The following is a 24735-nucleotide window of genomic DNA, read 5'->3' on the forward strand; positions in this document are numbered from 1 at the left end:
GCGGGGTGCTTCCTATGTGATACAGGCCTTTCAATGCATTCCCCACCTTTTAACCCTCACAGTCGGCCTTGACCAGACAGGAGCCTGGGAAGTGGGGCTGCACGGAGCCACATGTACAGACTCGTGGCCTCTCTCTTTTGGAGATTCGTGTTTGATCTAACATTCTTGCCAAGAGAAGGCCAGGTGGCAGGGTTCCTGACGCCGTGGACACTGGGCTTCCGGGGCGGCCACATGGAAACACCCTGGGAGCAGGGCTGGCGTGCGGTGAGTGCCCAGAGCGATGCTGGGCTCCATGCGACCTTCAGGGCGAGGTGGTTCCCTCCGCCTGAGTCGGCGACGCCGGGGGTGAGGCCGCCCTCCTGCCACCGAGGGTGTCGACATTGGCTCTGCTTGGCCTCTCACCTGTAAGACAGTCAGAGGTGTGCAGCCTTGCAACGCACGTGGGGCCGCACGGAGGTATTTGGAATGTGCACATCTTGGCTTTTTAATTTGTTTACTGTTGCTGAGAAAAAATGACAAACTCAAAGACGCGTCAAACATTCTAAAGCGTTCTCCTTTCATAACTGTGGTCGCTTCCCACTTAATTAAAAGCAAACGGTTGGCCACCGAAGGAGTGCAGTTCCGCCATGCTCCCAGGAAGCGACCTGGAAGGTCTCCAAGTCCTCCAGCCTCAGGGTCTGCGACTCACCTGAGGTGGCTGCACTTTGGGGTCACATGGTCCACCCCCAGTTTAGCAGCCCACCTCCAGGATGCCAGTCAGCCTGTCCTGGGCTCCGCTGCCACACTGCGTTTGCTTTCCCTGACTTTCTCTTCACACATGTCATCTTGCGTAAAATTTGCAGCCACACTGAACCACGAGAGCCTTTCCTGCCGCATAAACACGTGCTGCTCTGAGGTTTCTCAGTGTGTGAGATGTTGGGACCGTGTCGTCGGGGCAGGGGCAGTCTGACCTTGCCACGGTCAGTCATCAGAGGGTAGGTAGCTGGGCACTGAACACCTTGGGGTGGGATCTTATACCAGAATTCTGCGCAGGCTTTGTGTTGAATCGGTGCACGCCTTTGGTGAGGCTGTAAGTCCTTTACACATTCTGGTTGGCGTTTACTTCTTGAAAAGCAGCCTGGTGCAGAGAGACAAGGGCGGCCTTCGAAGCCAGGCAGACTGGGTTCAAACTCTTCTTTCCCCAGCGTATTCATTCTTCGAGTGAGGCAGGTGCTGAATCTCTCCACACCTTAGCCCCTCCTGCAGAAAAGGCTGGTCCTTGCATGCTGTCCTGAGGGTCACTGGGAATAACCAATGTAAAGCAGGTGGTACGTTCTGCTGCCAAAGTGGCCGGCAGATGATGGGCTTCCTCCCCAGAGCAGGTCCTTCCAGGTGCAGGGCAAAGCCAGCTCTTAGGGTTTCCAACCTGCCCATCCCTGTTTGCAGGGGATGCAAGGTTCTCCTGGGGCAGGGGACTCAGTGCTAACACTGGAAAGTCTCGGGAGAATAGTGACAGTTGATTGTCCTGCTAATGTTCACCCACCTAAGGCCGGTCTCAGGACAAGCCCTGGACAGGGGAGCAGGGGCTGCCTCTGGGCCTAGGTGCGCAGGGGCTGTGTGAGCTTTGCCCGTGAATGCCGCCTGGAAGATGGGAGGCTGGAAACAGGTGGTTTTTAAATATTCATGTTCATTTCAGTATAGTTGACATACAATATTATATTAGTTTCAGATGCACAGAAGAGTGACCTGGCATTTATATACCTTACGATGTGATCGCCAAAATTAGTCTAGTAACTACCTGTCACCACAGAGGATGTGATAATGACTCTGTGCTGTGCATCACACCCGTGACCTCTGGGACTGGGATTTTGTCCCCATCCTTCCCCTTCACCTCTGGCCACCCTCCTGCCCTTTAGCCACCACTAATCTGTTCTCTGAGTCTGTTTCTGTTTCTTTCAGATTCCACATCCAAGTGAAATCAGGTGGTCCTTGTCCTTTTCTGTCTGACTGATGTCACTTAGCATCATACCCTCGAGGTCCATCCATGTTGTCACGAAGGGCAAGATTTTATTCTTTTTAGGGTCGAACACTATTTCACGGTATATGCACTACACTTTCTTTATCCATTTGTCTATTGATGGACACCTAGGCTGCTTTCATACCTCAGCTATTGTAAATAATGCTGCAATGAACACAGGGATGCATAGCCTTTCAAATGAATGTTTTCATTTTCTTTGAATAAATACCCAAAAGTGAACTCACTGGGTCAGAAGGCAGATCCATTTTTAACTTTTTGAGGTATCTCCAGAGGTACAGCCTCTGCTTCCCACAGTGGCTGCCCCAGTCTGCATTCCCACCAACACTGTATGAGGGTTCCCCTTTCTCCGCATCCTCGCTAGGATGTTGTTTGTTGATTTATTGATGACGGCCATTCTGACAGTTGTGAGGTGGGATCTCATTGTGGTTTTAATCTGCATTTCACTGATGGTTAGTGACATTGAACATCTTCTCATATGTCTGTTGGCCACCTGTCTGTCCCCTTGGGAGAAGTGTCTATTCAGGTTCTTTAGCCATTTTTAATTGGACTATTTGGTTTTATTTTTTGATAAATGTTGAGTTGTATAAGTTCTTCATATATTTTGGGTATTAAGACCTTACTGCATGTCATTAAGTAGGTTGTGTTTCCTTTGGTTGATGGTTTCCTTCCCTGTGAACAGCCTATTAGTTTGACATAGTCCCATTTGTCCATTTTTTCCTAAGACCAATGTCAGAGTTTGCTGCCCATGTTTCCTCCTAGGAGCTTTATGGTCTCAGGACTTACCTTTAAGTCTTTAACCCATTTTGAGTTCATTTTGTTTATGGTGTGAGAAAGTGATCAGCTTCATTTTTAAAGGTGCCTGCTCCAGTTTTCCCAACACAACTTATTGACGAGCTGTCTTCACCCCATTGTATGTCCCTGCTGTTTTTGTCATAGATTAATGACCATATGGGTGTGGGTTTCTTTCTGGGCTCTGTTGTGTCCCGTTGACCTGCATGTTTGTTTCTGTGCTGGTGTTTTCCCGTTTGGGTTAGGGTGGCTTTTCTGAACAGTCGAAACCTGGGAGTGTGACAGCTGACGCTTCTATCTTCTTTCTCAAGACAGCGTGGGCTGCTTCTGAGCTTTTGTGGGAACCACATGGTTTCTAAATAACTTCCAGCCTGTGGTCCTGGCTGAGCAGGTGTCTGCCCATCACAGCAGGTGGCCACGGAGGGGCCTCCTCTCTGTGCCTCAGACACCCCTGCAGGGCAGCACCGTGGCAACGCCTGGGGCACACGCCTCCTTCTGAACTCTGGGTGCTGCAATTCAGACTCGCCATGCAGCTGGGAAAAACATGGTCCTCAAATCCTGATCATCAGCCTGACTTGTCCCAGCCTGAGCCCTGCTGTTAACCTCCCAGGGTGTGGCCTACACTCACTACTTATTTGCTAGATTGACTTTTTACTCACTTCCTGTGTTTGAAAAGTGGACTTTTAAAAGCCAAGGGCAGGCACACAGCCCCTCACCACAACCTTCTGACCAGATACGGACCGAGTCCTGACGCCCCGTGTGTGATGTGTTCTGCTTTTTATTCTTTGGCTTCGAAGCTTAAGCTGTCTGGGAGAAGGACCCCCAGGGATTAAAATAAACCTCTCAGTGAAAAAAACATGCTCTTTATAGATTGTATGTTTTCCTTCCCTATCGCTTGATTCTTCTTATATGTTTTGCATTTTGGTTTCCATTTTTGGTTCAGACAGACTGGCCTCCCATACTGCTCTCACTTACCTACTGGCCTATTGGCTGTTTACCACCCACCCCCCACCCTTACTGAAGATCCGATGCTCCTACCGTGTGCAGGGAGCTGGGGGACGCTCAGTGCCCAGCGCCATCCTCGGCTCCACAGCAAACACATGCAGGTGAGTTCCACTTACTGTCACCAGTGGCTTATCGTGGGTTAAAGGCACAACTGCTCAGGGACAGGACGGATGCAATACAAGGTGGACTGCGGGACGTGGGTTAGTAGATACTGTAACCTCCTGGCCCTTGTCCTACACAGGCTCAGAACTGAGCGTCCCGCAAGCTGTGCTGTGGGCGACATCAGGGTCTCACTTTCCACGGAAATTAATATTCTATTTTGAATTAAAGAGGAATAGTTATTAATGGATTAATTAATGCATTCTCCCCTTCAGAAAGAATTTCACTTAAAGGACCCTTTTCAGGGAGTTTGCACAGAGAGGACGATCAGGTGCAGCATCTGAGGCACTGGAGCAGAGGACGGCGCAAACACTGCATGGCCACCCTTCCTGGTGCTGCTGTACTTCCTCCCACCGGCTGCTCCCTGCGCTCCTGGCTAAGGACTCTGTTTCTCCTTATTGGAATTTCCACCCTGGAACTGAAACACTCCAGGGACCTATTTGTGTCATTACTGCAAATGCAAGCGCAACTCCAAACACCAAACCACTGCGCATCTTTTCATCGCTGCTGGCTTTGCTGCAGTTTCAAAAATAGTACCTGGAGGGTAAGAACCAGCTTATGCAAAGGCAGAAGAGACAACTGCTCCACGCACTGAGGCCGGAGGTTCTGCAGCAGCCGGGCCCGGACTGTAGTCACGGGCATCAAGAGGGACAACCCCCTCCTTCATCCTCAGGAGCGCCTGACCTCGGGCGCGTGTGTGGGTTTAGGCAAGAGCGACTGCAAGGACTCAGAAAAGCTCCATCTGCCCAGTCAGTGGCTTGACTGACAGGCCATATGTCCCCGCCTTCGACCCACAGCTCCACGCCAAGTGACCCTGAGCGCAGCGTCACTAATGAGTCAGGCGATGCAGAGCGTTACTAACCACGCTGCGTCATACCTTTGTGCTCGTTCTGCAATGATGATGTTAATATAACGTGGAGAAAAATTCTTTTCAAGCAAAAGACTGATGAAACAACATCCTAAATAGTCACAACTGTTCTTACTGCATACCCCCTCTGGGAAGACTTAGAGCAGTAACTTCCGACCTCTTCCACCTCACGGCACATAAACTGGTGACTAAAATTCTGTGGCACACCAAAAAATACACTGTTTTTTTGCCGATCTGACAAAAAATGGGTATAATTTTTATTCTTCCCACCAGACAGCCATTCTTTACTTGACAGTCTAAGGGGAAAGAGGTCAAGGCTGCTGACTGAGTAGTCAGCCATCGCATGTTTTAAAAATCCTTGCGGCACCCTGGCTGACAATCACTGGCGTGGGGACCCCACCCCATGACTCATCGATGTCAATTCTTTCATTTCCACGGACGTGCTGATGAGACAACATCAGAAAGAGAGGAGGGAAACAAAAGACGGGAGAAATTACAACAGGCAGATGTTTGCTGTTTCACTGTTCAAGTTTATAAATTACTGTTAATCAGTGATAAAATGTTATTTCTTTAATACACAGTATTGCACCCCCGTTGCAGGTAGCGTGTAGTGAAAACTCAGTTTAGAAACTGAGTGAACATTCCGGGCCTGATCTTCCGGACATCACCCGCCCAGCTGTGTCCGCGCTGCACGCTGCCCACGGGCGCAGGGCCACGCCACAAAGCCTTTTGTTGCAGGGCCCGTGACCTGCAGTGACAGCCGTGTGCATGTGTGTATGACGGGGCCTTTCCTGCTGGGGCACTGCTGCTCTGCACCCACATTTTGGTGAAAGGGACACTGTTAGGCTGTCTTCCTTGCTTTTCCGATACTGTTGCCCTCCTACTGTGCTGTTTTATATGATACGTTTCATGAACGAATGAAACTGGTTTGTGACAGTAACCACTGTTCATTCTCCAAACAGGCAGCTACAAGCTTTGTCATTCAGCCTGAGCTGTAAAATTACATTTTTTCAATGTCACTCAGCAAATTGGGGTACTTCAGGGCTAGGAAAGCACGTGTGCCCCCAAGCACACATGACACCCCGACCTGCACACGCCTCTGGCGCCTATTACAGATATCACTGCAAGGGACCTTCCTGTTCCCTGAACCCCATATGCCAGGGCACAACTTCTAGAATATCTCGGTGGTTAAACGAGTGTTTCAAAAAACATTTTTCAGCCAAGAAGGAGACCTAGACAGACACGCTGCGTCTCCCTCCACAACTAAGAAGGAACACAACTACCTCAAAACTAGAGACAACCAGAAGTTCCAGAAAACTGAGTTGCACGGAAGTCCAACAAACAAAGATATAAAGAAGAAATAATCACCCAGACAGGTAGGAGGGGCAGAGCTGGGGTGGAGAGGACACGGTGTGGTGGCCGAAGTGGTGGCAGCGGAAAGCGTAGTCATACATTATAAAAGTCAGGGGGGACACCTGGGGAGCGCTCCCAGCCCCAGACCAGACCACACAGCTCACTGTCCCAGAGCAGGGAAAATCAGGCCTCATTGCTTCTGACTGTGCAGACCAGTGGGAGTTGGGGTGGAGGAAGAAACTGCTGGTCTCTCAGCAGAGTCTGCTTATTTAAAGGGCCCCCATGACCCTAGAACATCCACAGACCCACCCACTCTGGGAATGACAGCCAGGGGAACAGCTAGAGAGGCATCAGTCCTATAAGGAAGTGGGAGAAGTGCCTGGTAAAGGGGCGAGTGCTGAGCAAGCAACATTGTTCCCTCTCAGACCCCTCCCCCACATACAGTGCCACCAGGTGGTGAAATGGGTCACCCTGTACTGAGGAATACCAAATCTCCACCCTTTACAGCATAACAGGAGCGACAGCTCTACCTGAGACGCAGAGGCAAACACAGGAGCCTGTCAAGATGAGGAGACAGAGAAGTATGGCCCAAAAGAGGGAATAAATCAAGGTTCCAGTGGGAGAACTAAGCAATGAGGAGACAGCCAACCTAACAGATGAGAAGATAACCAACCTAACAGGTGCAGAGTTCAAAACACTGGTGATAAAGACGAGAAGCTTAGGAACCTCTGGGACAACTTTAAATGTGCCAACATCTGAACCATAGGGGTGCCAGAAGAAGAGAAAGAGCAAAAAACTGAAAGCTTGTGTGAGAAAATAATGAAGGAAAACCCCTCAAATTTGGTGAAGAAAATAGACATACAAGTCCAGGAAGCAGAGAGAGTCCCAAACTAGCAAGACCCAAAAAGGACTACACCAAGACACATCATCATTAAAATGCCAAAGGTTCAAGATAAAGAGAATCTTAAAGGCAGCAAGAGAAAAGCAGAGGGTTACCTACAAAGGGGTGCCTGTAAGACTCTCAGCTGATTTCTCAAAAGAAACTTTGCAGGCAAGAAGGGACTGGCAAGCAGTATTCAATGTGATGAAAAGCAAGGACCTACAACCAGGATTACTCTATCCAGCAAAGCCATCATTTAGAATGGAGGGGAAGATGAAGTGATTCCCAGACAAGGTAAAGCTAAAGCAGCTCATCATCACCAAGCCATTATTATATGAAATGTTAAAGGGACTTACTTAAGAGAAAGATAAAAATTATGAACATTAAAATGACATGCTCACAATTATCAACAACTGAATCTAAAAAATAACTACAAAATCTAACTAAGCAAACCAGAATAGGAACAGAATCATAGGTGTGGGGATCATTTGGAAGGTTATCAGCTGGGAGGGGGAAGGGAGAGAAATGGGGAAATGGTGCAGGGACTAAGCATAATTGGTTGGTACAAATAGGGGGAAGTTAAGAATAATGTAGGGAAGGGTGAAGCCAAAGAACTTATGTGCACGACCCATGGACGTGAACTAAGGGGGGCGGGATTGCTGTAGGGAAAGGGGGTTACTGGGCAGAGGGGGGCAAAGGGAAAAAACTTGGGACAACTGTAACGACATAATCAATAAAATAAACTTAAAAAATGTTTTTCATCTACTAATTGGATGGTGAGTCTGCACCTTTTTGATGTAAGATAAATTTCACCTAAGCTTCAGTTCCTCCTGTTCTGAGGGAAGAAAGCCACAGAGCACCCTCACTTTAAGCGTTCACCTACAACATGAACTCAACGCCTGCGAACCAACAAGCCGGGTACAGGGAAGGATCCTGTAAAAACCCTCTCGTCTTTGACGCTATCGTCTTCATTAAGTGCGACCCAGTGAACAGCAGCATTTTTAGAGGAACAACTGCAGTTAAGTTTTAGAGCCGGGGACACGCTGTCTGTCACCAGAGTCCACCCTGAGAGCGGCCCGCCCGGCAGCCGAAGGAGCCCCGGGAGCAGGCTGGGGCCCGCGGGGAGGGGCCGGTCACTCCGGACTCCGCAGGGCAGCCGCCTGCGCAGCCACAGCCAGACGCACGGAGACACCAAATGCGAAAGGCCCTCGGGAGAGCGCGCGCGGGACGTGACGGGGAGGAAACAGCTCAAAGTTATTCTGGTGAAACCAGAAGTATATGAAGTGAATAAAAACGACTGGAAGACTGATAACTGTGAAAATAAATATTGAAGTAACTCAAAGGCCTACTCTCACAGTAAAAGTTATAAAAACTGAATACAATATTAAACACAGACACAAATATAACAGAATGACTTGGTTTAAAACTATTATACCACTGAGCCACGCATTTCTTTCCTGTCCCCATTCTTCTTTCTAATAATTTTGTTCTTGAGGACACGTTTTGATAAAACACAGAAGGTCTGGAAAGGGCTGACGGGTGACAGTCGTCTCTGCTTCCGTCGCTGGCAGCCTGGCGGAGGTACTGAGTCCGCGGACTGTGTGCTGAGCCGCCTCCTTATCAGCGAGGATCGGGCCCACCTCCGGCCGCCCGCGGCCGCCCTCCTCTCAAACATGCCCTTTGCACGCAGGGTGAGCCGGCGCCGCCTCTGGGGTGACTGCCAGCACAGGGAGGGGCGGGCCTGGGCCGCGGAGGCCGAGGATCCCTCTCCTCCGAGCGTCCAAGTGGCGCTGGAAGGACAAACGCTGCTCACGGAGCCGGCGGTCCTCCGCCGCCTCTCCGAGCTCCGTCCAGGTACCGGGGACGTGTCTGTCGGCAGTATTTGCACCCTCACCTACCTTTCCATGGTCTTTACAGTCTGCCCCCGGGGAGGAACGGCACTCGTGGGAGACCGTGGAGCCCTCCAGTGATTTAGACAGTGTGGACCCCGTGCACACAGTGACCGTGACGCTGGGAAGTGCCTGTGCAGCAGAGCGTGGGCCACAGGGGACGCGCAGCACCTTCCCAGGAGTCTAGAACTTTCACTTGATGGTGCCCATCGGCCCTGGCGTGCTTGGTTCTCATGCTCTTTGCTTTCTTCTTTTTAAAACCAAACGACACGTCGTTAACACGCACCATCGTGCCTGTCCGAAAACCAGTCAGAGATGCCCCCAAATCTACTTCCCCTCGTCTGCCGCCCTCTGGAGGCCATGGTGGGTCCACCCCGAGTGAGGAAGCCCCTCCCAGACCTTCTGCTGGGTCACAGCTGCAATCGCTCAGCTGACCCCCAATTTATCAGTTGCGTGACCCCATCTCCTCCGCAGCGTTTCATGCCTTCTGAGGCTGCTTACGCTCCTGCAGTGGGGTGCTCTGTGGTCGCCTGGGTGCACTGGGCGAAGCCAGCGGCAGTGAGGACGGTCCCGGGGACTCCGATCATCCAGGACACACCTCAAGGGGCCCTGTTGTCGGGAAGGCTCGCCTCCTGAGGAGTAAGGAAAAGCCATGAATCAACACCAGTCTGCACAAAGGTTGTAAGGCCAAAATTAGCTTTCCGAGGGCACGCCCTGCAGCCCTCGGTTTTGAGACATTCTGTGCACTTTAAATTTGGAAAGGAAGTTGCCTGCCTGAAATGTTTGCTTCCCTGCAACTCCTCATGGGCAGTGAGGACACTTCCTCTGAATGCTGGTAAAGCCAGTGCTGACTGCAGAGTTGCCAACACAAGAGAAAACAGAGCTCTCTAAAAAGGCCCAGGACCGACCTGAAGACAGAAAGCGGGGTCTCGCGGGGACTCAGCTACTGTCCCCCTCAAATGCTCTGAGTCGGGGACCCACAACTTCCAGTGGCTGGCAAAGAGGGAGCTGGGAGGCAGGCGTGTGTCTGTTGCCCCCACGTCTCTGCACAAGAGGAGACCAGCTCTGTCTGTCCCCTCAGCGCCCGGGGCCCCACGGGGAGCAATGTGAAGAGAGCTGTGGAACAGCTAAGATTTTTGCCTTAAAATTAAACAATGTATATCCTGAGGTGCCCCAAAGGACAAGCTACCATTCTTTTATAACCATGTTAAAGTCAGCAGCACACATTCTATCCAAAAGCAGAGCCCCAGAGCCCTCACTTCGCTTTCATGACCTGAGGGACAGCAGTTCTCCTGACTAGACACCGGACACAGAGCACAGCCCCCCCGATGCCAGCGTGGGCTCCTCACCAGCCCCGGCAGGGTCGCGGGTACACTCTGTGAGTCACTCTCCAGCGCTGAACTCTCAGTTTCAAAAAGCAAACAGTTTTACTCCACGGAGGCAATAAACTTAGGAACTTCCTTAATCCTGGGTGGTGTGTTTGCACGTTAATTGGTAGTATCTCTACCAACTGGACAGACACCTCCATATAAGATACATTTTCTTTTTCACTTCGCACATCTTTGTTCATCTCAGATTTCCTGTGTCTTTCAATACAAATGTCCTGATAAACTAGAGGAAGTCACAGCTTGTGTTCCTGCTTCCTCAGCTTCCAGAGCTCATGGGATTCGCCCCAGGCATGTGACCCCGTGCGGAGACAGCCGCTGCCCAAGGACCCTCCCGAATAGGGAAGGGTGCCTGGCCGCACGCGGGGGTCCCAGCTGGCTGTCTTCAGCCCGCAGGTGCCAGTCAGGGGGCCGTGACAGGAGCACACCCGCCTATGTCCCAGGGGCCGGAGGAGCCCGGGACACCATTTCCTCCTCCCACTGCCCACGTCGCCAGACCATAGGTCTCCTGGGGTGAAGTTCCCAGGATCTCGAACCTGTTTTGGGTCCAGGAGAGTCCATTTGTGAAGCAAATATTTACAGTGCTGGTGGCCGCTAAGGCAGCAGGCAGGCTCTTTGTGACGTCTGTCTCCATGCTGAGCAGAAATGTGAAAGCTTGAGAGGCAGGTGACCTGCCCCTCAAACAAACAGGATGGCGAGAGGAAGGAGGGAGGTGATCGTTGTGAAGGGGAGCTGCAGACTCACTGGAGCTCTGTCCTGTGTCTGCTCTCCCCTCCCTCAGCTGCTGCTCTTCGTGCGCCCGTGTGTGTGTGTGTGTGTGTGTGTGTGTGTGTGTGTGTGTCTCACAGGCCGAGCACACTTCTCCCACGTTCCCTTCCCTCAGACCTCAGCGGGCCCTGGAAAGGCCACTGCATCAGCTGCACCTAAACTCTGCAGAATACTGGTCTGTCATGGGAGCTGCGCAGGGATGGGGGGGGCCTGGGTCCAGACGGATCAGAGGGGTAGACTTTTACTTTCTGTTTAAAGTTTTAGTTTGGTTTGCTTGCTCGTCACCTTGTTACTCAGCACCAGTTACCGTGAATTCTACTACGGTCTGTGCATAAAACGCAGGGTGCTCTGGCAGCCTGGAGGAAACTTATCTATAAATTCACAGTTTACATACTCCAATAGACAGTATTTTTATTGTTGTTGTTGTTGTTTTTCCTTTTCCGGGCTCCAGTCAGGAACGCAGACGCACAGATGACTGACTGCAGAAGCACCAAGTGCAGAGTCGGAGACCACCTGCCTGCACTTTATAGCCGCTGGACCCGGCAGTGCAGGCGGGTGGCTGATGGAACACAGGCCCCCAAGTCCTGGTTCAGGGCTTGACCATGGACCAGGCCCCTCTGGGGCCCAGGTGGGCCCTCACAACTGCCACACCAGGATGTTCTGGTGCCCGCGCCTCCTTTCCCGACTCACCTCAGTTCAAAGGGTGGCCTGTGACACACAAGGAACCAGCCCTGTTCTGTTTTTAGATGTTGGCTGCCTTTTTATCTTCTTTGGGGGCTTATGTTGGTGGAAAATAAAATTCAATAAATCATGAGGAAGAACGTAAATCATAATCCTTCCGAGTCCAAAACAAACACCGAACTCACCCTCCTTGTTAATGGTCACGCCTGCACTGAGCCCAAGACCCAGAAGTCTTGTGGCACCTCCTCCACCACCCTGAAAACCGACACTGTCTTCAATGAGCTTATCTCAAGGGCAGACGAAATCCTTCCACCACACGGTTAAAAAAAAAGAAACCTATATCGTTGTCATTGAAGGATAAGAGAAGAGAAGAGCCTACGATGTTTAAATTCTTGGTTCTCTTTGAAAAAGTACAGCCTCCTCCCCCTTCCCTACTCCCGGAAATGCCCTCCCACGCGTGCCTGGAAGGAGGGGCACAGGTGAGAGTGGGAACAGCGCTGCTTAGGCCCTGGAGGTCAACCGTGTGCCACTGGTGGCCGGGGGCAAGAAACACACCTCCTATGTTGTCATCAGGGCCGTGGGGGCCACTCTAGACCACCCAGCCCAGCGCCAGCTCATCGCTGAAGCTCCTTCCTGTGACTAAGCTGCTCCAGAGACGCTCCCTAGAAAGCTCCCAAAACAATAAAAGATGTTGAGCCAAACAGAGAGCTTTCCAGCTAAACGCATGCCAAAGTGCTAACAAGACGCAGCGGAGAGGCCCCCTTCCCGCAGCTTCGCTTCTGCTGGGGGTGGGTGCACGCAGCGGCCCAGGCTCCCGGCGGTCAGCTCTGACCCAGCCAATAACAGCGGAGGGTGGAACTGCTTTCTGACAACTTTGTATAATTCCAGTTTCCCTCTTTTCGTAGTAATAAGCCAACTGGGACGGTGTTGACATACCGTTTACCGGCAATCCTAAGAGGTACATTCAAAAGAAAGAGCGCTGAACCCGCGGGGACTGGGACTGTCACGCGCGACACTCTGCGTCTCAGTCTCTAGTCTCTTCCAACTGCAGAGGCCCAACCATCCAGCTCCGAGCCCTCACAGACATGCGCACACACACCCTGCTCACCCTTGGGTCCCGACCTCCGGGCGACGCGGTCACGCCGGGCCCTGCAGCCGCGGCCCCAGGGTCTCCATGGCCTTCTTACAGGTGTACAGCCACTTGATGATGCGGGCGTTCCTCTCGACGACCGAGGTGGTGCTGGGCACCTGTTCCATCAGCTCCTCCTCCTGCAGCCCCTCGTCCTTGCTGCTGTGCCGGGAGAAGCCGCTGTCGGAGGTGGCGACGCTCACGCTGCGGACCTTTAGAGCGAGGCGGTCCGGCACCGCGTAGAAGTTCTCCCTCCCGAGCGCCTCCACCACCTCGGGCTCCAGGCCGCAGAACTGGAAGAAGGTGTCGAATTCGGCCGCGGACATGGAGCAGCGGGAGCTGAGGTCTGACTTCGAGCGCTGCAGCCCCCTGCGCCTGGCCACTCGCGGCTCCGGGCTCCCAGTCGCCGCCGCCGGAACACTGGGGCGCGCTGCGGGCGCGGGGGTTGGTGCCAGGGCACTGGGGCTCGCCGGGGTCGCTGCCGGGACGCTGGGACGGGCTGGGGACGCCGGGGTCGCTGCCGCGACGCTGGGACGGGCTGGGGACGCCGGGGTCGCTGCCGGGATGCTGGGGCGCGCTGGGGGCGCCGGGCCTGCTGCCGCGACGCTGGGACGGGCTGGGGACTCCGGGCCCGCTGCCGCGACGCTGGGACGGGCTGGGGACGCCGGGGTCGCTGCCGGGACGCTGGGGCGCGCTGGAGGCGCCGGGCCTGCTGCCGCGACGCTGGGACGGGCTGGGGACGCCTGGGTCGCTGCCCGGGCGCTGGGGCGCGCTGGGGACACTGGGGTCGCTGCCCGGGCGCTGGGGCGCGCGAGGGACCAGAGCGGCACTGCAGGGCCGGGCGTGGTTGGCGCCACCTCCTCTCCCTTGGCCGAGCCCTCCCCTCCCGCCGGGGACGTCTCAGGGGCCGGCGGCGTCCTGTCCTTGCCCGGCCCGGGGAAGAGCTTTTTCACCAGGCTTTCCCTGAAGCTTTCGGTGCCCGGCCCGCGCACGAACTCGCACTTCTGCCGGTAGATGACCAGGGAGTCCGGCCTCAGCGGCTTCCGCGCTATTGCCCTGCGCGCCACGGCACCGGGAGCGCGGGCCGGGGGCCGAGGGTCGCCCGCCTGCCCTTCGCCCGCCCCGGGGCTGCTGCCCTCGGAAGCGGGGTCCCGGGCTGTCCCCGGCAGACCCCGCACGTACTTGGAGCGGTCAGCCGCCAGCCTCTCCACCGCGCTCCTGCGCGCCGGCCCCGCCGCGTCCGATCCCTCGGGCAGAGGCCGCTCCACCGGGGGCGCGTCCAGGCTGGGCAGCGCGCGCATCCTCGCGGGCAGAGCTGCTGGGGCTCCGGTTCCGCGGAAAAGCGCCGGCTGCGGCGTCCAGGACGAATTCCGAAGTCCGCGCAGGGTGGGAACCAGACTCAGGGGAACACGGGCCGCACAGACAGGAGAGTCGATCCAAGACCCAGCCGCGGCTCCTCCCCGCGGGTCCCCGCAGTCTCCCCAACGCTTTCTCAGGCTCAGCCCTGCCCTTCTCCTCCCTCGGCCCCGCCCCTCACCTCACCTCCCGTGGGCTTCGCCCCGCCCCCCGCCGCCCTCCCGCGCCCACCTCCGCCGACCGCGCCCCCACCTGCGTCGGCCCCGCCCCTCGCCTCCCGCCCGCCCAGAGCTTGAGGGCCCGGCTGCCGCGTCCCGGTTTCGCCTCCGCCCCAGAGGACCGGGAAGCAACCGCGTTCGTTCAGCCCCAGGTGCCAGCGGCCTCCTTCTGGCCCGGGGAGGGCCGTGGGTCCCCGCCGGAGGCTGGCACTTCCGGAGTGGGGGAGGGCGGACGACAGGGCTCCCCACCCCACCCCCAGGCCGGTGTTCCAGGTCCTTAGAATTGGTAGAGAGACCTCAGAGTGTTTGGAAACGAATTTCCTGTCTTTACCTGAGTTTGGATCTTTACCATCAGAAAGGAAACGGACGTACAGGGCGGAGAGCGCACGGCAGGGGAGAGTCTGTGTCCGTAGAAGAACCCAGGAGCCCATGGGGACCTGGGTCAGTCCAGGCCGTTACCGGCTGTGCTGTCCCCGACCCAGACCCGGGCGCCGGGTGCGGGAGCTCAGAGCGCAGGTGGGGCGAAGCTCTTTGGATTTGGGTGAAGCCTGACCAAATGCCCAGAAAAACCGGCTGTTTGTGCTGTAACCAAGGCAACGAGGAAACCACAGGTTCACAAGGCAGTGGGCCAGCCTAGGAATGCTAAAGGTGTAAGAGAAAATATTTCCAAAATTGCATTATTTCCAAAAGCTGGACATAGAACCAGAAATATCTGCCAGAGGGCAAGGTCTGCCGCGCCTGGGAGCTAAGGCCGGCTGCAGGGCACGCAGCCCTCTCAGAGTGGCAGGGGGCTGCTACTGACGGGGCCTGTCCTTTCCAGAAAAGCACTGGGGGGCCCGTGGGTCCCCAAGGGCCGCTGGTGACGCAGCAGGTGCAGCAGGTGTGGCTCACTGCCAGCCTGCCTCCGGCCTGGGAGGACTCATAGCAGCAGGCTTGTGCCAGGTCGGCCCCGAGACGAGTCCCTGTGAGGCCACGTCCCGCAGTCAGGGACCCAAGTCTCCTGAGAACCAGACTAGCCAGAGGGTCTCGTGGGAACGCGTGGGAAAGATCACTGAGGTCCTTTCGGTAAACAGCAAAGGACAGGGGTCCACAAAATTCGGTCTGCAGTTGTCATACATGTAACAGTTTATTCCTGTGTTATCAATTACTGTATTAGTAATTATTCCATAAACAACTGCAGACCGACTTCTGCGGACCCCTCTACATACCACGTGGGGGGAGGGGGGAGGAAACACACTCTTGGGTTGGACAGATTGTTTTTGGTCTCTGCTCACCCAACTTGGTCTCCTGCCAGTCAGGGGGGATCAAAAACTGTTTCTAATTGTTTCGCTCAGAGTGTCTCCTTTTTTGATTTGTGCTTCTTTGCATAACTAAGACACTAGCTACTAGCCATAGTCATGCAAAGGCATCTTAAAAGCTGTTCCCTTTCCCCATCTCCCAGCCTGCAGGCTCTGGGGATTTTGGGGGACCCCCACTCTGTAACATAATTGCAGCAGTTTTGACAGAGGGACGTGTAAGCTTCGGGTCCCTGGCATGTACCTGAGCCTGGTCTGCATTTGTGAGTTGTCTTCTTTTGGACAGGGACACCCCTCTCAGCGTCTTTCTGCTGTCACCTGTAAGATTCCTCATTTTTATAACTTAGAACGGCCATTGTCAAAAGGCAAGATAACTGGGCCCTAAGTAAACAACAGTGGGACTGTCAGGAGCGCTGCGAGCCCTGGCTGGTGCGGCTCAGCGGGTCGGGCGTCACCCCACAAAGGAAAGGTCGGTCCGTTTCCAGATCCCCAGTCAGGGCACAGGCCTGGGTTGCTGGCCAGGTCCCCCGCTGGGACATGACGGGGGCGTGTGACAAGCAACAGACCAATGTTTTGCTCACTTTCTCCCTTCCTTCCCCTCTAAAAATTAAATAAAATCTTAAAAAAAAACTGTATGAGACATTTTTACCCAAGAAAAGTTCCCTCAGGATGCGAACCTTTATTTTCCCATATTTGAAGCCCTAACAACTAGCAAAGTACCTGCGTTTAGTAGATTTATTTTAGTATTTTCTTGATTGATTACATCTCTGATTTTCAGCTACTTCTTTAAAACAGACATTAAAATTTTCACTAAGATTTTTATTATAACGTGTTTTTATGTTTTAGTTTTACTCCATAATTAGAAGTTTAATTTCACTGTCAAATGTTTTTGTTTACAAAACTTAACATCTGGATTCACATATGGATAATGGCATGTCCCTGAATCTAATGTGAAAGCAAATTATAAACTTTAACTTTCAAAATTATTAAGTTCCAATCTTTGATGCATGAATTGTTCGCCTTCTTTTACTCAAGCTGAGGAATTTGAAAAATGACATTATCTAATTACTTTGTTGTTTTCTAGTTATAATAATGCAAATCTATGATGTTTCAGTAATACTAGTGAAGAGTGAATTCAGAATTTATTACAGTAAATTGAACAAACATTAAAATAATTTTTCCAACTGAGTTGGTGAAGGGAAATATAAGTTATTTTCTCCATCAAAACCCATTTTCATTGTCAGTAGAATCAATTGCACAGAACAGCCTCTTACTGTTGCTACTGACTGGCGTTCCGGTGGCTGCCTCCGGGACGAGGGGCCCCCGCTGGCACGTCCAAGTTCTCACCTGCTATTCTGACATCATTATTAATCCCGCCCCTTTCCAGAGAGCACAGCGTGTGGATGCGTGTCGGTGAGTTAAGTTCTTCTGCGCTCAGTGGCCCCTTTTTAAATGAGGAGGCAGATGGAGGGGAAACCTCACTCCGCTCAAGCCCACGGGCCCAGCTTGGGAAGGAAGCAAGTGCTGGTCTGAGGAGGGTGTTGCCAATACTTTTCTGGCGCTCAGGAAAACAAACTTGCTCCCCATAGAAATGCACAGAAAAGTTGCATTAAGGCAGTTCCTTAAAAGAAAACAGAATTTCCGATGCTGCACTGCGGTGTTTGCTAAGAGCTGAGCGCGGGGCTCGTCTTGTGGCGGCTGACATGGTTCCTCAACACCCAGCTTTGTCCTGCAGGGTCTTCACGTTCGAGAATCCTTACCTCTGCGGTGGGCGTACCCTGGGGAAGGAGGGAGATAGCTGGGGGAAGGCAGGAAAAACGGATCCAAACCGGCAGCAGGAGCAGGAGGAAGTGGCGGTCCCGGCAGTGGGGCGCAGGGCATGGGACGCGGGGTGCTGGCAGTGGGGTCAGGTGCCACCCCAGGAACCAGCTGTGAAGAGCAAACACATGTCCCAGAAAAGGGGTTTCCAACGCAAGTGTCCAGGGTATTTGAGATCTTCAAGAGTCGTATGAGGGATCTATAAACTATTTTCATTATTCTGAGAATCCAAATGGAAATTGTTCATCTATTTTAAAGCTGCATTAGCTTATCCGCAGGCCCGGATTCCTGTGCAGGAAGCCCAGCGGGGGACAGAGTTGGACAGAAGCAAACCTGGTCCAGACAATCCTGTCATGGGGCGTCACTGACCTTCCACTCCTCGTTTTTGGTGAAACATTTTTAACTGTAGAAGTCAGAGTCACCTGCAGGCCAGGTGTGACACCGAACGCAGCGGGAGAACCACGCAGACTTTGCTTCACGGTAAGATGTGCTGCAAGGCCAGGGCTCCGGGCAGCGGCTCCCTCCTCCCCTTGCTCTGCCTACAGCCATCCCTTCCAGGGCAGATGTGAGCCTCCCAGACTCAGGGGACCTGGTGTGTGACAGGCTTTCCCTGGGCAGTCTCTGCTGTACCCTGGCTTCTTGTCTCCAGTCTCTACTGCTGGGTACAGACTCCTTCTGTTTTGCTGTGGCATTTTCTCAAGATGCAGCCTCTATATACACAGCTCCTTCTCCTGGTTGCCGTCCGCTCCACTCTGAGTCCGCAGGATGCCCCGCACTCACTGCCACCCACCAGACGCAGCAGGAGGCGGCCCTGGGCAGTCGGGGGAAAGGCGAGGGGGCTGCTTGCAGCCAGTCATTCTGAGAGGGTCCTGGAGGCCCGGCCCGGTGAGGATGAAATGCTTGCAAAGAGTGGTCACCAAACATTTCTGGTTAGGACACAAAGTAACTGGGCCCCAAGTAAATAAGGCCACTCTAATCTTCCTGGGCCCTAAATTAATGTCAAGTTTAAACAGGGTCATTTCTTTAACCCCTGACTCCAGGAAGAGGAGTGTCTTCCCTAGTGGCCTGCAGAACCGCAGTAGGGGACACTTGCAGGAATTTCTTACTGGTCCTGTCATAAGAAAAGTCTGTGAAATGGCCTCTTAAATGATCCTTTCTGTAACTAAGATTGCAAATAGCATTTTAAAGCACCTGAGAATTTCTACACTGAAGAAATCCATTTAATTGGTTTGCTACGGAACTCCTCAGACTTCCTGCCGAACCAGCTGGGCCTGAGTGAGTGGGCCACCGGGTCCTGGCCGCCTTCCGCAGACTGGTCCGCGGGCCTCGCCCCCAGGGGAGGGAATTCATTGCAGACGCCTTTCACTGGGGAGAAGCGTGGAGAGGACATAGGATATTTGTTAAATTCTTGCTCTCTGTCTGAGGCTGTTTTCTAGCATGTCTGCTCAGTCACCACAGACTGAGGCAAGGTTGTGACCCACATTAGTTATTGAAGATCAGCACTCTTTTCTCCACTCTGCTGCACGCCTGCTCTACAACGAGCCTATTTCCTCTCACCGATGTTCATAAAGTTTGGAAAACCAGATCTCTATCTCTTTATAAAAACCCATTTCAATAATAATGGGAGAGGGTTCCATGTACAGACTTCCCTTCCCGTTTTCTCTCACTCTTCAGTCATCACTTGGGTCCCCTTTCTCTGAACTCTCACTAGTTTTTCATTCTCTCTGTTGTAATCACTGCTGGGCGGCTTTGAACTTCAGAAAACAAGAAGCCAAGTGCACAGGCCCTTCCTGGTTCAAGGGGCAGCTGAGTCAGAGTTCCTGGAACGATAAGGCCAGGTTGGTGGGAGCAGGGCTGGGACGTGGCACTGAGAGGACTGGGAGGGAGAGCGAGGCCCTGAGGGAGAGAGCGGCCAGACCCCCACCCCCACCCCGAGAGGCTCCCAAGCTGCACAGAGCACTGAAGCCAACACAAGACTCCCCAGGAATATTAGGGGGGAAGCCAGTTAAAGACCCAGTGACACACTGGTCCCCTTAACAGGAACCCATGTGATTAATCTTGAGCTAATACTTCAAATCCTGACATTTTAACCTGAACGACAGAAGACATTGCTGTCAAATTGCAGTTGCATGTTTATAATCCTCTCTCAAGTTTTACAGTCGCTGTGCCGATGTTAATCTTCAACAAACACCGTTTTACATCATCTCCTGGCATTTCAAATGGTCCTTGAACTTGTTCTGAGAAGGCAGGTGAGGTTTATGGACATAAAGAAACATGATTATTTTGTCCGTGGCTGTGCAAGAAATGAAGGGGCTGCTGAGGAAAGACAATGGTACACATCTGTGTGCTGGTGGCCAAGTGACGGGCCACCTCCTGTGATACAATGACACTTAAGTGACATTATGTCACCCTTGGAATCAAAGGGACAAGGAAGTTCTCAAAACCAATTATTAAACTGGATATTAATTAAACAGGAAGGGAAATAATAAATTACTTGTACAGAGATAGTTTTAGAGATAACTGCAAAGTTGAATAATTTATTTTGTCCTTTAAGAGGTTTATTGATTTTGAGATAGTTTTTTCTTTCTTTTTTATTTAAGTATATTTTATTGATTATATTGTTACAATTGTCCCAATTTTTTTCCCCCTTTGCTCCCCTCGGTCTAGTACCCCCCTTCCCTCCAGCAATCCCACCCCCCCTTAGTTCATGTCCATGGGTCGTGCATGTATGTTCTTTGGCTTTACCCTTTCCCATATTATTCTTAACTTCCCCGTCTGTTTTGTACCAACCGATTATGCTTCTTAGTCCCTCACCATTTCCCCATTTCTCCCCCTCCCCCTCCCAGCTGCTAACCCTCCAAATGATCCCCACACCTATGATTCTGTTCCTGTTCTGGTTTGCTTAGTTGGATTTTGTTTTTATTTTTTAGATTCAGTTGTTGATAATTGTGAGTTTGTTGTCATTTTTGTGTTCATAGTGTTGATCTTCTTTTTCTTAAATAAGTCCCTTTGACATTTCATGTAATAATGGCTTGGTGATGAGGAACTCCTTTAGCTTCACCTTGTCTGGGAAGCACTTCATCTGCCCTTCCATCTAAATGATAGCTTTGCTGGATAGAGTAATCCTGGTTGTAGGTCCTTGCTTTTCATTACATTAAATACTTCTTGCAAGTCCCTTCTTGCCTGCAAAGTTTATTTTGAGAAATCAGCTGACAGTCTCATAGGCACCCCTTTGTAGGTAACTCTCTGCTTTTCTCTTATTGCTTTTAAGATTCTCTCTTTACCTTGAGCCTTTGGCATTTTAATTATGATGTGTCTTGGTGTGGTCCTCTTTGGGTCTAGCTTGTTTGGGACTCTCTGTGCTTCCTGGACTTGTATGTCTCTTTCCTTCACCAAATTAGGGAAGTCTTCCTTCATTATTTTTTCACATAAGTTTTCAATTTCTTGCTCTTCCTCTTTTCCTTCTGGCACCCCTATCATTTGGATGTTGGCATGTTTAAAGTTGTCCCAGAGGTTCCTAAGCCTCTCTTCATTTTTTTCAATTCTTATTTCCTCATTCTGTACTGGTTGACTGTTTTTTTTCTTCCTTATGTTCCAAATCATTGATCTGAATTCCCTTCGCCATTGGTTTTGTGCAGATTTTCCTTCGTTTCACTTAGCATAGCTTTCACTTCTTCCCTGATGCGTTTGCCATACTCAAGCATATCTGTCAAGCCTGTGAGCATCTTTATCACCAGTGTTTTTAATTCTGCATCTGTTAGGTTGGCTATCTCCTTGTCACTTAGTTCTCCAACTGGAACCTGGTCTGTTCCCTCTTTTGGGCCATACTTCTCTGTCTCCGCATTTTGACAGGCTCCTGTGTTTGTTTACCTCTGTGTCTTAGATAGAGCTGTCACACCTGTGACATTGTAAGGGGAAGAGCCTTAGGTATTCATTGTACAGGTGACCTGTTTTGCCACATTGTGGTGCTGTATGTGGGGGAGGGAACAATGCCGCTTGCTCAGCACTCACCCTTTTTTCCAGGCACTTATCCCACTTCTGTATGGGACTGGCACCTCTCCAGTTGCTGCCCTGGCCGTCGTTCCCAGAGTGGGTGGGTCTGTGGATGTTCTAGGACCGTGGGGGCCTTTAAACAAGCGGACTCTGCTGAGAGACCAGCAGTTTCTGCCTCCACCCCAACCCCCACTGGTCTGCACAGTCAGAAGCAATGAGGCTTGATTTTCCCCGGTGCTGGGACTGTGATCTGCATGGTCTGGTCAGGAGCTGGGAGCGCTCCCCAGGTGTCCCTCCTGACTTTTTAAAACATGTGACGGAGCTTTCCACTGCTGCTGCCATCACTGCCACTGCGACCACCACACTGTGTCCTCTCCACCCTGACTCCGTCCCTCCTGCCTGTCTGGATGAATATTTCTTCTTTATATCTTTGTTTGCTGGACTTCCATGCAGCTTGATTTTTCTGGAACTTCTGGTTGTCCCTAGTTTTGCGGTAGTTGTGTTCCTTCTTAGTTGTGGAGGGAGATACAGCGTGTCTGTCTAGGCCTCCATCTTGGCCAGAAGTGAGATAGTTTTTTCTTAAAGACCTAGACACTCATAGACCACTGGAGCATCAGCATGTTTGCTCCAGTTTCTGGCCTACACAGCCAGTTCGGGCGATACATCAGCTCAGGAGGGTACACCAGGAGGTCTGGGACCACATCAGGCTCTGTCACCTGCTAGTTCAATGGCCTGAGGGACATTGACTGTTGTTAGTACTGAGGGCAGCGACCTCCGTGGTTTTATGGGGATGGTGAGGGCAGCGTGTGGGAGTCTTTTCTGCCTCTGAGGAACTCTTTTCTGCTTCTTGCCCATAGTCTCTGTCTCAGCTCTGAAACCCAGACCAGCGTGGGCACTGCTTTCCTGACCACCTCCCACAATGTGCTTTGTCTCTGCAGCAGCTTCCGGGAAGCCTCTCGGAAATTTGCTGAAGTCATTGAGTTAATATTCCAGTTGAGCAGACTGGCATTGGTTTTTATCCTTAAACACAACCGCTTAGGGTCCAGGAGGGCCCTTGGGGTCGGTGACGGGGAACTGCCTTCTTGCGTGGTGGAAGAGCCACATTGCAGATCTGAACGTGGAGAGTCAGAGAATGTCCCCTCACCTGGGGGGACCCTGACATCCAAGGCTACTAGTTGTGAGGGAACAATGAAGCAAGAATTCTAAATATAATTTCAACCAAATCTTATAGAATCTGGGGGACCTGAACCAGAAAATAGCAATTAGCATTCTTTATCTGATACCAAAACAATTGGGAAGTTCTCATGTTGTTGAATGCTGTTGACATCTGTTGCTTCTTAGAGAAGGCATCCCCCTCTTATTAGTGATAATAACAGTTTCCTCAGGAAGCCAAATGATTTATTTTATACTTTTGTTAATTATAGAGAAGGAAACAAATTCTTCAGGTTATTTCCCACACCTACACGATGAAGACCTCTCTATGAACAACTGTAAGTAAATATCACATCCTCAGACACAAAAATCTATAGTTCCATGAAAAAAAAGAATTTAAAATGTTTACAAAGTCTGACTTCACATAATCATTAAACATGCATATAAGTTAGACTGTTTCCTATTCTAAAATAAAATCTCCAGAACATCGCTTAGTATGACCATTGGGGATAAATTTGCATATAAAACAGTGGCCCAGAGGCAATAAAAATGCTTCTTATCCATTGGTTCAACTAATTATCTGGTAAATAAACATAAGGTACAATTCAGGTTGCCTTCCCCATACATCCTTGGTTTATCTTTAGTGTGGGTCCTCCTAAGATTTTCTGATAACTGAAATTACAGAGTTATTTAAAGTGGTGAGTCAGGACCCCATCCAAAACCTATAAAATTCCGAAGCTCGTATTTTCCAGCTTTTAGAAGAAGAGCCTTTGCTCCGGGGAAGGAAGGAGCCAGGTTGTCACAGTGCTTGACAGAATCTCTAGTGTGGAATATGTTTTCCCCCATAAACCCTGTGTGTGTGTGTGTGTGTGTGTGTGTGAGAGAGAGAGAGAGAGAGAGAGACACGTGCACGTTTAACCCAAAGTCAAAGTCTACGTGTAGGACGCAGGCGCTTCTGTGAGGGGCCGGTGGCTGCGGGGCTCACGGAGGCTCCCTGCCCCGGCTCAGTACTGTCCGGCCAGGGGTGCAGGGGAGGCCACTGTGCGTGTGGCAGCTGCCCTGTGGGAGGCGACCGTCGGTTTCATCTCTAACAGCGGCTCTGGAGTGTGAGTTCGCTTTGCCACACTCCGTTGACAGCCTGTTAGCAGGCGTTTACATTCACAGCGCGGCTCCCGCACACCCTGCACCTCTGCTCCGGCCTCGGCTCCTCTGCCGCTCGGGTGCGGCGGCTGTGCTCCGTCTGCTCCCGTGAGACTCCGCTGGGCCTGCCGTTTACGCCGAGGGAGGGGGGCGCTGCCCTGTCCACGCCGGCTCAGGCGGACACCTGCTGAGGCCACGTGTGTCCTTCCCGCTCGGGAGGACGGGCCGCTCGCTCAGGCCCGGATGACGGTGACTGTGCATTGGGCTGGCTCAGGGGGGACCTCTTCCTGCAGCTCACAGAGCAGACGAGCTCCCTGCCTCCTTCTGATGGGCCTCCCGATTCAACGTGGACTCTCCGCCGCTGCAGAGGTGCTGACGTTCCCAGGAGAGCGTCTGGGGACTCACGCTCTGCTTGCCATCGAGTGACTGTGAGGACCTGTCATCTGAGCAGATCGCCGTCATCACGCACAACAGCCGCGGGGTTTAGGCCTCATCGTTACCTCCCCCAGTGGCCGAGGGCATTTTGGGCACCTGCGCAGCAGGGCGCTGCCCGCTGGGGTGCCCGCCAGATGAGGTCCATGTCAGTAAACTCTACCGGGTCCTCAGTGGCAAGATGGCTGGGGCCCTGGGAGTCTGCGGCCGCTCTTCCTCTGCTTTTCTCCCATGGGAGGAGGTTCCCCCGGGCTCCCTCCTGGCCCTGGTCCCGGCACCCCTGCCCGCAGAGGGGGCAGACCACAGCGCTGGGCTCAGGCAGGTGTGGGACTCCTGGGCCCTGGGGCCGGGGCACCGTGACAGTTGCCATGGTGGTGGCACTGGTGTCTGAGATATGACACTGAAGAC

The 24735-nt window shown here is 52.3% G+C and overlaps 1 protein-coding gene across 1 annotated transcript; it reads right to left on the reverse strand.

The window, feature by feature from the left end:
* Nucleotides 1–9050: 9050 nt before the first annotated feature.
* Nucleotides 9051–14431, reverse strand: FAM110C (family with sequence similarity 110 member C). The gene is made up of 2 exons (XM_090280859.1): nt 12903–14431; nt 9051–9592 (listed from the first exon to the last, which is right to left on the reverse strand). Exon 1 carries the CDS (start codon nt 14222–14224, stop codon nt 12932–12934), a length of 1293 nt encoding a protein of 430 aa, XP_090136985.1. The 5' UTR covers nt 14225–14431; the 3' UTR covers nt 9051–9592; nt 12903–12931.
* Between the last annotated feature and the right edge of the window lie 10304 nt (nt 14432–24735).

This window comes from Furipterus horrens, unplaced genomic scaffold (assembly GCF_987537825.1).
Source record: "Furipterus horrens unplaced genomic scaffold, mFurHor1.1.pri manual_scaffold_6, whole genome shotgun sequence".
Classification (NCBI taxonomy): Eukaryota; Metazoa; Chordata; class Mammalia; order Chiroptera; family Furipteridae; genus Furipterus; species Furipterus horrens.

Coding starts and splice junctions, on each gene's coding strand:
- FAM110C (XM_090280859.1), bottom strand. CDS start 14,224: ATGCGCGCGCTGCCCAGCCTGGACGCGCCCCCGGTGGAGCGGCCTCTG.